The sequence below is a fragment of the Ornithorhynchus anatinus genome, chromosome 13 (assembly GCF_004115215.2).
Source record: "Ornithorhynchus anatinus isolate Pmale09 chromosome 13, mOrnAna1.pri.v4, whole genome shotgun sequence".
In the NCBI taxonomy this organism is placed as follows: Eukaryota; Metazoa; Chordata; class Mammalia; order Monotremata; family Ornithorhynchidae; genus Ornithorhynchus; species Ornithorhynchus anatinus.
In genome coordinates this window covers 33916274-33929981 of record NC_041740.1, presented here as the reverse complement: position 1 = coordinate 33929981, position 13708 = coordinate 33916274, and the positions used below count along the sequence as shown (strand labels likewise).

Genomic DNA, 13708 nt, shown 5'->3' with positions numbered 1-13708 from the left:
GTATAATAACGTTCAGTAAATATTTCACTTGGCAAAAGGGTACTAAGCACTATAGAGAAAAATGGATAGTCCTCCAGGCACTGGCCCTAACAAAGGAGAGCTCATAATCTGAAGCAGAAGGGGAAAGGAGAAAAGATGGGGAATGGGATGACTGGTATCCATGAAAGGAGAGGGAGAGAATAAATGAAAAGAAATTAAAGATGAGAGTCCTAAAATTAACTACTCATTATTTATTGCCTGGAGGAAACAGACCTTGGTTTCCATGGCTCCAGGCAGGACCAAACCTGCCTCAACTTTTCCCAGCATCCCACGTGCTTTACAGTGTCTTCTGCCTGCTCTCTACTCCTAGCGGATGGAACTTGGCTCCCAGGCCACAGACTGGTTTTCCCTCTGTTCTTCCCCTCCAAGGATCCTGATTTATATGCTGTGTTGCACAGGTGATTTTCATCATTCAAATATTCATTGATTCTTGCAGAGGTTTAAAGGGGGACCTGGAAGAATACACTTTGGGTGATTCACATGGACAAATCAAGCAATGGTTCTCCAAGAATAAGAGTATCAGACAAGGAATCGGAATACCACTATTCTCTTCAGTGTTTATCCCCTGATAACCTGGTTAATTTTGAGAAACAGTAATGTATTGGGTTTTCTCCTGTGTAGAATATTAAGACCTTCATCGTTCTTTGCCCATAGGAATACTGTGTGGCTAATGGTGAGAAGGAAATTACATCATCATAAATGCCACCCTGGCTTCTTGGTACTTAAAGGTAGTCAGAGATTCACCCCCTTTTCCTATGAGTTTGAAATATAGTGGCGCTTCATTTATAACCTCCCCATTTAATGTTTTCTATCTCGGAACATTCATGCTTCAAAGTCTCAGCCAAAGACCCATAAAACTGTATTACTACCATATAAACGTTCAGAAAATGCTCGGTCCTCAGGAAAGAGTTATGAAAACTTTTTTTTTTCACCACACAATGATTGAGAAATAAAATGCAGCCCATGTCCCAGCTGTGAACTTGTGATCATGCTTTCCATTCTGGGAAGGGGTGATGCAAAAGCAATATCCTCATCCAATATCCCCATGTGCACATTCTGCAAAGCTCATCTCTATGCCAGCTGAAATAGATTGTGATTTTTCTGATGGGGAGAAAATCAGTTGCACAATATGAAAACCGCCTCTCTCATAATCAGAATCCTAACTCCACCAAAATGGGGGCACTTAATAATCTAGGTATTTGGTGATCATAGGTAATTATGGATGGGAAAGAACACCAATATATGGACTTGGATGGAGATGCCCTCTATTACAGGCAGAACTTAGTAAACTCAGTAGTGGGTGTCTCCCAATTGTTATTGGAGCACAGGTCCATATGAAGAAGTGTCCGTGAAAATTAGCTTTCTCCCAACACTTTAAGAAAATAGTTTATATTGTGTGGGGGTCTCAGAACCCCCTGTAGGGGGAATGGTATGTGATGCTTCCCAAATAGTTGCCCAGATCTCAGAGTTGCTGGAAAAAGTTCTCAAATGAAGCCTGATGGTGAACACAGCTACCATGACTCTGACCCAAGCACCACAACTAGGTGCCTAACTACGCCAACCCACAACCCCAGTTCTTTGAAAGATATTTGAGCAGAAAAATGGAGTTTGGTGATTGGATAGGATCCAGAATCTTGTGTCTATCATTGCTGGCTTCAGTTCATTACTCTGACAAGAAATCAATCCTCCAAGTATACGGGGCTTCAGAGTAAACAAGGTAAAACACTACTCTCTCCAAGGGCCACATTGGCCTCCTTTAGCTCTGTTTCCCCTGCCTATGCCAAAGCAGAGTTGAAAGTCATGGGGATCTCAGCTGTGTACAGCTGAGGTAGACATTTTCCTCCAAACAATTTGGTACTCTGCTCCCTGGGGGAAGAAATGGGATAGTCCCACTAGCGTGGTATGTACCCTGTGGCTGTCTCAGCATAGCTTGCTTGGCATGATGGGAGAGCAGAGGAGCATTTCCCCGACTGGCATCAGTGTGAAACCTGATTGTAAGGTAGTGGCCATTTGCCCAATTTTGCACTAGGTAGTCCAGTTTTCTTCTGGTCTGTTCAGTAAGGATAGGGTACTGCATACATTTAAGTTGGAGATTTTTGTTGAGTTCTCAGTCTGCCTCCACTCTTGCTGTTGAGTCCCGTGACTCAGAAGGAGCCCCTGTGTTGAGAGGGATCTGGGAGGTGAGCCCAGTGATTCTGGAGCAAGTAGGAGGGCAGGTGCAAAATGTTGCATGGGACATCATTGTGTTATGCCAAGTCATAAAAATCCTTATATTAAGCATTTACTATGCCAGGCACTGTTGTAGATGGAAGAAAATGAGGTCGTGCATAGTCCTGTCCACGTGGGGCTCCCAATCTAAATGGGAGGAAGAATAGGGATTATGTTGCAGGTGAAGGACTGCGGCACAGAGAAGTTGTGATGTTCTCTGGCTCCCAGCTCTGTGGTCTTTTCACTAGGCCCCACTGCTTCTGCAGTGGCCAGCGGAACTCATGTAATATCATGGGTATCCAGGTGTCCTGTTTCCACATGTGCCCTCCCCCTGGCCACCCAAGCTCAAACTTTGGAATCTTAGCAGAGCAAGGACTGGTATCTCAAACAGCAGAAAGACATGTGTTGGTGACTTGATGTAAGGTGCCAGCCCAGCATTCCAGACCTCACTGCTTGGGGTTAACCAAGGTACCACATTTAAGGAAGTAAATGGGCACTTGCCCACTTAACTTCTCTGTGCCTCAGTCACCTCATCTGTAAAGTGGGGATTAGATCCTTCTCCCTCCCACTTAGACTGTGACCCTTACGGGGAAAAGGGACTGTGTCCTGCCTGATTAACTTGTATCGACCCTAGGGCTTAGAACATTGCTTGGCACATAGTAAGGGCTTAAGTAATATTATTATTAATAATATTAATAAAAGCTGAGAAAGTACTTGAACTCATGAGATGGACCATGTTCCTGAGACATTCAAAGTTTTCCTCTCCCAGCATGTCCCAGGGCATTATTTGCAAAGTTTGGGGAGAGATTCCCTCTTCATATGTGACAGACCACCACCCACCTCACATCTCCTCCAAGAGCCTTTAGCTGACTAAGCCCTCATTTCCCTTGCTCCCTTTCCCTTTTTCGTGGCCAAAACATTGTATCCTCTAAGCACTTGATATTCACCACACTCTCAGCCCCACAGAATTTATTTACTTGTCTGTAATTTGCTTTAATATCTGCTCCCCCTCTAGACTAAAAGTTCCTTGTGGGCAGGGAACAAGTGTACAAACTCTCTCATATTGTACTATCCCAAGCCCTTAGGACAGTGATCTATGCACTTTAAGGGCTCAGTAAAACCATGGTTTGACTGGGGAGATTAAGGTGCGTTGCTTATAAGTACAATAGCTGGGGGGTTTTTGTTTTTTTTACAGAATAATTGCCATATTTGCAAATGATCCATTTTTATGGACTAGTGTAGCAAATCTTTGTGTATCATCCATGTTTCCATAGGAACAGGATATCATGTCCTGACATGGTTCCTTGGACAGGTTGTCCTGCTTGTTGTCAGCCGCCATAACCTGATGGCTAGTCTCTGTTCTCTTCCCTAGTTTGTGCCTTGTCTGTTGGTTAATCAGCCAGTTCTATTTACTGAGAGACTCGATCAATCGTATTTATTGAGTGCTTACTGTTTGCAGAGCACTGTACTGTTTGTACTGTGCTTAAACTGCACCCTTTCTGAGCAGATTCTGTATGCAGCTCTCTGTTCAGAGCAGCACCTGGTTCCAAATCGGCAATTCAGAAATGCTGCCTGATAATAAACATGATGATCTAACAATCACAAATCAGTTTTCTGTTGATTTTTTTTGCATCTTCTTTTCAGGGAGATCCTCTTAGCATTCGAAGGCTGGTTGTTTTGTCCGCCACTTCCAGGCAATTTGTGTAGAGGGAATTGCAATCCCCAAGTGATTGATTTTTGTTCTCCAAAGACCCTAGATCTAATAATTCTTCCTTAGGTGGGGAGTTGTAAACTGAATCTTTGTATTCTTATGTGTAAAATGGTTTTCCACCTTATAGAGTCAGGAATGCCAGACCCTGCAATACTGTGTGCAGTTCTGATCACTGCATTTTAAAAAGACGATAGAAGAACTGGAGAGGGCACAGCAAAAGGCCACCACGATGATCAGAAGGATGGAGAATGTCTTTTCAGTCTGGAAAGATGCACCAACACACCCATGGCGAGCTCAGTATACAAGGAACGTGTCTAACAACTCTGTTATATTGCACTCTCCCAAGGGCTTAATACAGTGTTCTGCATTCAGTAAATACAGTTGACAACCACCTGTAGCACTTCTTTTAAAACTAATCATCTTCTTTACCATTTCAGTACTTACTCATCCACATAGTCATCATTCTCTTCCCTCTTTCTTCCTATCTGTAACTTCTTTTGTGTCTGTTTACCCTGTTAGGTGGTAAGCTTCTTGAGGGCAAGGATCACATCTCTGAGTTTGTGCTCTTCCAAGTTCCCAGTGTGCAGAGAAGCAGCGTGGCTCAGTGGAAAGAGCACGGGCTTTGGAGTTAGAGGTCATGGGTTCGAATCCCAGATCTGCCTCTTGTCAGCTGTGTGACTGTGGGCAAGTCACTTAACTTTTTGGTGCCTCAGTTACCTCATCTGTAAAATGGGGATTAACAGTGAGCCTCACGTGGGACAACCTGATTACCTTGTATCTACCCCAGCACTTAGAACGGTGCTCTGCACATAGTAAGCGCTTAACAAATACCAACATTATTATTATTACTTTGCACACACAGCAGGCACTTAATGAATACTATCAACTGAGTGATTAAAGATGGAGTGAGAGGGTCATGATCATCAAGGATGTGGATAGAGCTGATCAATTAAGGGTGTTTACCTAGCACTTACTGTGTGTACAGCACTGTACTTGAGAGAGTACAACATAGTTTTTTTTTTATGGTATTTAAGTGTTTACTATGTGCCAGGTGCAGACTACTCCAGAGTATAGTCCATGCCCCACGTGGGGCTCAGTCTTAATCCCCATTTTATAGATGAGGCAGCTGCACTGAGAAGTTAAGTGACTCGCCCAAGGTCACCCAGCTGACAGGGGCAGAGCCGGGATTAAAATCCAGGTCCTTCTGACTCCCAGGCCTATGCTTTGCCCACTAGATCACACTGCTTCTTTAACCCAAGTGGTAGGTATGGTCCCTGCCAGCAATGAGCTAATATGGATTAATCACCAAATCTCACAAAACCAAATGGGGAGACAGTCAATTGAGTTTCAAGGTGGCCTGTCCAGAACAAAGGAAAACTTGCCAATCAGTGGACAGAAAGCATACAGCATTTGGTAATGCAGGCAGTAGTGATAATAATAATGATAATTATTGTTGTGAAGTTGGAAGATAGCTGTAGGTTCAAGAAGGGTCTGAATAAAATTAATGAAAGAATGATCCATAATGGGGAAATCCGAGAAGTTAATGGAAAAGGTTAGGGATGTTAGAGGATAAAACATCGGTCAAAGTGTGAACTGGTTTCAAGGAGGGTGGCCATCACAAGGCTCATCCAAGCATTCTAATGGCAGTTTTGGAGATGGAACACTGGTACCATTGAGTATGACCCAGTATTGGAATTTCTTATGTTGTAATGTTGGTTTTCAGCTGTTACATGGCACTGTTTTGCTTTCCACTTCTCTTGCATAGGACCTAGATGTGCTTTGCTTAATTTTACTGCTAACTTCATTTTGAAGTATTTAAAGTTATGAGCGATGTCTGTTGAATGAGGCAGGCAATGTCATAATCTCTTAAACTGCCAGATAATTCTGGCTTGCTGCTGAGAAACTTTGAATGTGCCATAAATGGTCATTCTTTGCTTAAAATAATGATGTATTTTTCTGATTTTTCTTTTGAAGATCATATTGCTGACATGGTATTTCTCATCAAGCACCCTAGAGAAACCCCTTCTAGTTTCTGTTACTGAATTCGAAGTCTGATTTTTATTTTTTCTTTTCTTTTTTTTTATGGGGCGGGGGTGGGAGGGCGTTTTCTCTAACCATCTAAGACCATACCTCATTAGAACTGCAGTTTGTACTGGTTTTGAGAAACAGCTGCTTATTTTATTGCTCGATAAATAAGCCTCCCACAGGCTAAACCAAGATTTGGCCTATAAGATCTTATTAATTTATATTTGTGGCCCACTGAGTTGGAGGAAAATGCATTTAAGTGTTAGGACTCTTTGGACATGTCTATAGCTTTTAGCTAAGGTGCTTGACTATTTTATGAAGTGGGTTTTCAAAGAATCTCAAATTCCATTTTTTTTTTGGTTTGTTTTTCATGGGTGTGCTTTTGTATAGCTACCTTGTAAAAAGGAAAGGACCTTACTAAAAGTTAGAGATGAGAGAGATTCTTGCAGGGGTTAGGGTAGCTCGTGGTCTGTTTCATACTAAGTATTAGCTTATTGAAATGCCTTTAGTATTGGCAGGAGACAAGTTTTGTAACCTAAGAGGATGTGATTTGAGAAGAGTTTTCATGCCCTGTGTGCTTATTGTATTCTTGCTACTGATGCAAACATTATCTATAATTACATTTTCAAGTGACTGAAAATTGCAGGCTTTGTTGAACAAAAATACAGCTGAAGAATGGAATGTATATCCACTCCACCCTCATTATAAGGCTTTCAAACATCAGACTATAAGGCCTGATACCATGGCTCTCAACAACATGATACCAACTCCATTCTCTGATGTTTGAACACTTTGTCAAAATGCCGGGGCTCCAAAGATGATTATATAATTGAAGGAAAATGTTATTACTCTTTTCCTTCTGTGTTTGTGTCATTACCAATCCAGCACCCGACCATAAATACACTGTTTTCAGTATGTGCAAGTGAGTGTCACCAGTCTGATTTGAATCAAAACATAGTGTGTGAAATCCAGACTGGACTGGTCAGGATGTAGCTCTTAAGCTCTCACTCGCTCCCTAGAAAATCTCACGGGTGTAACGTGTGGTCTACTATCTCATTGTCCATCTCAGATGTGGATCGATCAAAAATTGGAAGGACACAAGGAAAACAGTTGCTTAAAAGATGACCCAGGAGATGCAGCGTAGCCTGGTGAAAAGAGCACAGGTTTCGGAGTCAGAGGACCTGGGTTTTGATCTTGGCTCCACCATGTGTCTGCTTTGTGACCTTGGGCAAGTCCTTTAACTTCTCTCTGCTTGTTACCTCATCTCGAAAATGGGGATTAAATCTTCCTTCCTCTGATTTAGTCCCAATCACACATTGGATTCACAGTCTGTGTCCAACCTGATTATCTTATATTTACCCCAGCCATTAGGACAGTGCCTGATACATAATATGCTCTTAAATATCATTATCAAGAGATGCTGTACCACCACCCACTGAACAACCAACAGCCTCTTGAAATTTAAATTTGACTCCATTTGGTATCTGTGATATAAGAAGATACCAAATGGAGTATTTTTAAATGGTACTTGTTAAGCGTTTACTAGGTATCAAGCACTGTACTAAGCTCTTGGGTAGGTATAAGATAATCAGGTTGCACACAGTCCCTGTCCCATATGGGGCTCGCAGTCTAAATCGGAGGGAGGACTTAATGAGGTAACTGAGGCACAGAGAAGTTAAGTGTCTGGAGAAGCAGCCTGGCTCAGTGGAAAGAGCCCGGGCTTGGGAGTCAGAGGTCATGGGTTTGAATCCCGACTCTGCCACTTGTCAGCTGTGTGACTGTGGTCAAGTCACTTAACTTCTCTGTGCCTCAGTTACCTCATCTGTAAAACGGGGACAAAGACTGGGAGCTTCACGTGGGACAACTTGATTACCCTGTATGTCCCCCAGCGCTTAGGACAGTGCTCTGCACATAGTAGGCACTTAACAAATGCCAACATTATTATTGCCCAAAGTGACCCAGCAGACAGGTGGCAGAGCATTTGGTAACACTGGCAGTTATGTTACTTAGGTTTCCATTAGACCATGCTATTTTTCATGTCGTTCCACTATTATATTTGAATACCCGAAATTCATTATATTCCAGTTCCTTAAAACCTTGCAGCCTCAGTATCTTAGAGACCTTGACGGCATTTTTATGAACGTCAGTATCCCCAAGATTGGGTGAGGACAGTCACAGAAGGCTACTTTCATCGACTTGGGTTGCAAAACTTGGAACTCCTCTGGAATGCTTAGAATAGTTTGCACTGGTTCAGAACAGAACAGCAGGTTGGAGTGGTATTCTGTTCACTTGAGAAGTGCAATTAACCAATTCAGTCAGTGGAAATATGGCTCAAATGACTTAACTCTGGCACATTTATGGAATACCCTTGATGCCTTGTTTTTATGTCCCCAGATTAGATGAACATGTCAAGGAATGACCGGGATGAGCTTGTGTGTGAATCTTTTTCAAGTTATGAATGGTTGAAAATCATCCAAGAGTTATTAATAGCAAATAGTCTTTCCGTTCCTTAAATGCTTAATTGCCTCATATAAAACATGCATAAAACAAAGTCAGATACACGTGGGCCAACAGGAATTGGACAGAGGGCATTCCGCTACTGTTTAGGTTCATCGTGATGTTCAGTGGTTAAACGCTAATGGCGTGCTATGGTTGATATAAGATAACTCCTGAGATCAAAGCCAAAAAGCATTTCATGTGCCTAAAATAACATGCACTGTAGAACATTTACTGAGTGTCCAAGTGGATTTTCAGGGGTTTTGAAGGGATATAACTTCCACAGTGATAAGTCATTGCTGAAGCCAGGCCTCAGGAATATAATATTATGTGCAATTTGAGGTATAAATGAGGGTAACTCGATTTGTACATTTCGTGCATGAGTTACACATAACCTCTCAAGTCCCATGGTGCCATTACTGGAGCTTATGCATTTAAGAGTCTGGCTAAGTGTTTTAGTTCCTTGGTAGCTCTGATTCCTAGCCAATCAGCAAAACTTACTGTTAAAAATACAATTAGCATCAAGCCAAAGTAAATTTTCTTTTAGCGTGACCTAATTCTCAGGGTTGCTTGTGTGTCTTTGAAATGGCAATTCTGATTCCACTGCGGGAACCTACGTGATGTTGTTAGGTAAAATGTAATTTGTAAAATGTGTTAAAAAGAGTCTTTGCTATTGAATATTGTGTTTTGTTTCCTTTGGCCTAGAAGATTGGCTAGTGAACAACATCGGCAGTTGAGTTCTTATATGACTCTCTGGGATGGCGATTGCCCGATCTAATTATCTTGTATCAACTCCAGTGCTTAGTACAGTGCCTGGTGCATAGGAAGTACTGAATTAATACTATAATTGTTATTGATTATTAATAATAAAAACAGGCACATCATTGGTTTAGCCGATGTGTAGTTAAGATTGCAGTCTAGTTTAGAATACTCTGGCACCTAGAAGATCATTGAGGTTTGTAAAAGTTTTTATGGTCTGTTTCTTCTTCAGGGATACACAGCTTTAAAGCGGAGGTGAACCTGTTTTGGGGTCGTTGGTTCTCAGGCAATTACTTGATTCAGAGGTATTTATTACTGTACTCCCCCAAGCACTTAATGCAAAACTCTGCATGCAATAAGAGCTCAATCAGCTTGTCCCTTCTTATCTTACCTTACTGGTTTCCTACTACAATCCAGCCCACGAGCTTCGTTCCTCGGTCTACTCATTGTATCTCAATCTTGTCTATCTCGCTGCTGCTGACCCCTCGCCCACATCCTGTCTCTGGCCTAGAGCTCCCTCCCCCTTCATATGACAGACCATCATTTTGTCCACCTTCAAAGCCTTATTAAAATCACATTTCCAAGAGGCCTTCCCTGACTAAGCCTTTATTTCCCCTCAGCCCTCTCCCTTCTGCATCGCCTGCATGCTTTAAGCACTTGGTATTCATTCACCCCATCCGTAGCCCCACAGCATTGATGTATAAGTCTGTAGTTTATTTTAATGTCTGCCTCTCCTTCTAGACTGTAAGCTCCTTGAGCAGGGTACATGTCTACCAACTCTGTTGAATTGTATTCTCCCAAGCATTGCCTACAGTGCTCTGCGCTCAGTAAGTGCTCAATAAATGTCGTTGATTAATAAATGCCATTGACTGAACACCTACTGTCCTCAGAAATCCATTGGGCACTTGAGAGACTTCGGTGAAAGTTTCAAAGTAATTTCTCCTGTGAACACAATGATATAATCTTTTTGTATTTCTGCAAGCCTTCATTCTTCACCTAGTAAGCTAGAGATTTAAAATTCTGTAGGTCATTGCTACTCACTCCCTTGAGAGGGCCCTCATTCCAGAGCTTAGTGGGACAAGCTATGTTGGTGTTTTTTTTCCAGTCAGCCCTTGGCCAAATGTATTCTTTATTTCCCCATGCTTATCACAGCTGGGTATGATAGAAAGTGGATACTTTCTTCCCCACATTCTGACTGCATTTGTCGGGTAGCTGCTGCGGCTTTCTGTATTGGTTACCTTCTGTGCAAAATGGGGAAAATTTATTCACAGCCCATTTAGAAGAGGTTGGATATTTTCCAACTTCAGGACTGAGGTTTTCTCCCCTAGCACATCAAATACTTTCATTTTTTAAGAACATTAATCATAGACTGAGAGAGCCAAATGGAACTGCTCTTGATCCAACTTGTCTATATCCCTACCTCCTTGTACAAACCAGCCATAAAGTTTAGGATAGGGGCTTTGGAAAATAGAACCCTCGGTAAAATCATCCGGCGATTAACTCAGAATTTATAAATATGAGAAGAGATGGTGAAATCTTGTTGTGTGGGGTATTATTTTTTAACAAGCCTTAGGCAAGGAACATGTCTTCTGGCTCTGTTATAATGAAGTCTCCCAGGCGTTTAGTACAGTGTCTGCACACGATAAACTGTTCAATAAGTAAGATTGACTGATTATAGTCTTTCCACATAACCTTGTCCTCCTTTTGTGGTTTCCTCTGCTGCTTTTCATAGGGCCCAGTAAACTTTGCATCTGCAGTCTGGACTGGAGGACTGTGATGTGTAAAATTCAAAGCTTCCTTGAGCCAATTTTTTTCGGGAAGCTTTTGGTTGAATTGTATGCAGCAGTCCATAGAAGGCTTTCTTTTCCCTCTGTCAACCACAGATAGAGAACCTCAGATAGTCCTGATAACCTTGGAGTAGTAGCATTTCAATAGCCAGAAAATAATCTGATATTGCTGGTGGGTTTTTTTTCTTTTTTTAATCACAAAGAGTTTTGTGAAACAATAACACAAAGTCTTTCTGGGCCAAGGCGTAAAGGACATCTGGTTCCCATGTAAGGTCCCGAACTCTAATCTTCGGGCTGCTCTATGCTTCAATGTGAATAATTGCTCTAATATAGTACTAACACACCCGAAGCTCCCCGAGATACATGCGTTTTCTTATGATTTCCTGATTTTTACATTTCCACCCAGCTGTTTGTTATTCAGTTCAGCCATCAGCATCTTAGTCTCAATGGACCATATAATATGCAGCTGTAGCCAGATGTAATGCTTCCTAAATGTTTCTCTTGAAGCCACGAGTGGCAGGCTAAAGACTACCGATAACAGCATTGCCGGCATTAATTTAGACTCCAGAGCCGCATTGATTCTGTTTGGTAATTTTATTTCATGGCCAACTTGTAGAGCAATATTTGCGATCTCTATCCTTAGGAGCAACTTTGATGTTAAAGATATCAAGTATATCCATACTTCTGTACAGTGTGCTTATATTGACTAATTCAAACAAATAGGAAGTATTCCTGGCAGTTTTCACGTATATTCGTCATATCTGAAAATTAAATGTCCACCCCTCTTTAAACCACACTGTCCCCTCCCCTTTTTAGATTAATTTAGCCCCAAACCCAGCCTCATCAGATGATTGAGAATTTTCAGGACATTTTTGCTTCAGTCTACAAACCCCCATAATTTGCATTTTTATTTAATGTTTTGTTTACTTTTGAATGTATATGATGGTCTTTGTTTAGAAACTGTAGCATTTACTAAATTTAATTGCTTCCTCTCTCAGCCTTAAACTGAGGGTAGCTGCTATTAATTGTTAATCACTTTCCCCCTGCAGTTTCTAAAGTGATGGTGAGGTTGCTATGCAGTTAGCCGTCAAAACTAAATATTTGCCTCGTTGTGGGAAGCAATTTTTATTTTTTAAATTGTGCATTTCCTAAAAAAAGAAAACAAAAAAAAAACCATGCAGTTTAGTATGCCAGCCTATTCTTGGATCCACTGGCCTGTTGTTGTGACTGTAGCTGGTGGGCAACAATTATTTTGGGAATCTTTGTTGACATTATCTTGGAATGTTTGTGGGATGATGAGGAGCCCAAAATATTGCTATTAGGGGCAGGGAAGTGGCTTCATGTTGCCACCTGGTGGTTTCTTGCTGGACTACACCCCTCCCCACCCCCAAATTTTGAATCTGGGGCCAAAAACTAAAGATTATCTTTGGCTATCAGAGTTATTCAACTGTTTTTAGGTGTGATCCAGCTGTAGAGTAAGCGTGCTCAATATACATTATTTATAGCCCGCTCAAATGGCAGATGGGGAGTCAGCACCTGGGTTAAATTTTGGCCTCCAGGAGTACTGAAGCGGCTCTGCGGGCGTTGACCTGGGGGCCTAATGAGTGAAACTCATCTCCACTGTACTTCAGAGTTCTTGGAGCAGAAAGTAGCTCAGTCCTCAGAGGTAGCAGATGGCTAATGAAGAGAGTCTTAGGCAGCCCCAGGAAAGGAGAGGTTTGGAGAATGGGGCAAAGATTTGGGAATTGAAGGTGCCTTGAAGAAGGAAAGAAGGATGAGAGGGAGACTCAGTGAGTATATATTGAGCACCTATTGGGTTCAGAACACATTTCTCCTTTTATACTCTCCAAATACTTAGTAGATCTGTGCGTACAAGGAGCTTTCAGTCTAACATGATGTTTGATCCATCAATCTAGAAAAGATGATGTTGAAGGAACAGGTGGACTTAGGGGAGTGGGTTATTAGAGGAAGCATCAAGAGCCAGAATCCAGTGAAAAAACAGTAGTAATTGGCTTCAATTCTGTTAATATCAGACTCCATTGCTTCTATGGAAAAGCATGTGTTAAGGACAGTGTGAGTCTTTGATTCTGGAGTGCACAGTGGGTTTGATTATCAGATTATCAAAGGAAAAGCATGGCTGAGTGGCACTCTTTTTATTCATAGCAATAGATTACTTAGTAGATGCCATCGCACACCTTATTGGAAGTTGTTCAGGGTTTATTCCTCAAACCACAGTGTCTATTTCATTTGTTAGTGAACACGAAATCCTTCCTCTGGGTGGTTCAACTTGGGATCTCCTCCATATTATTTCTGTAACATTCTGGAATTAATTATTTTAACACCTCTTAGGTTGTACTGGGTTTCTAGGGAAGCACACAAACTAGGGACCACTATAGTCCAAGGGAAGAAGAGGAAAAGGGGATGATTTTATTTTATGCTCCCTCATTATTAAAAAAGAAAATTTAAGCCCCTTTGGTGTGTATCAGGGTAAAGATCCATTTTTTGTTTGTTTGTTTAGTTTGTTTTTTCAGTTCAGCATGAGAATTTGGTCTGATTCCACATATCTCTGCCAAACTTTCTATCCGTTATTTTGTTATAACAGTGATGATCTCTATAGCCAAATTTTATGAGAACAAAGGCAGGTGTCCCGTTGTATTCCCTTAAAATCACTAATCCCCAGAAA

General features: G+C 41.6%; 1 protein-coding gene across 13 annotated transcripts in view; it reads left to right on the top strand.

Moving 5' to 3' along the window:
- Positions 1–13708, top strand: part of CELF2 (CUGBP Elav-like family member 2) — a 484640-nt gene that overhangs the window by 209249 nt on the left and 261683 nt on the right. For 2 of the 13 annotated variants that reach the window (XM_039913825.1, XM_029078004.2), the window contains one exon: positions 9471–9543. The exons of the other annotated variants lie outside the window; for them this stretch is intronic. In XM_039913825.1, the coding sequence (XP_039769759.1) occupies positions 9471–9543 (73 nt within the window). The remainder of the gene's footprint in view (positions 1–9470; positions 9544–13708) is intronic. 13 annotated transcript variants of the gene reach the window in all.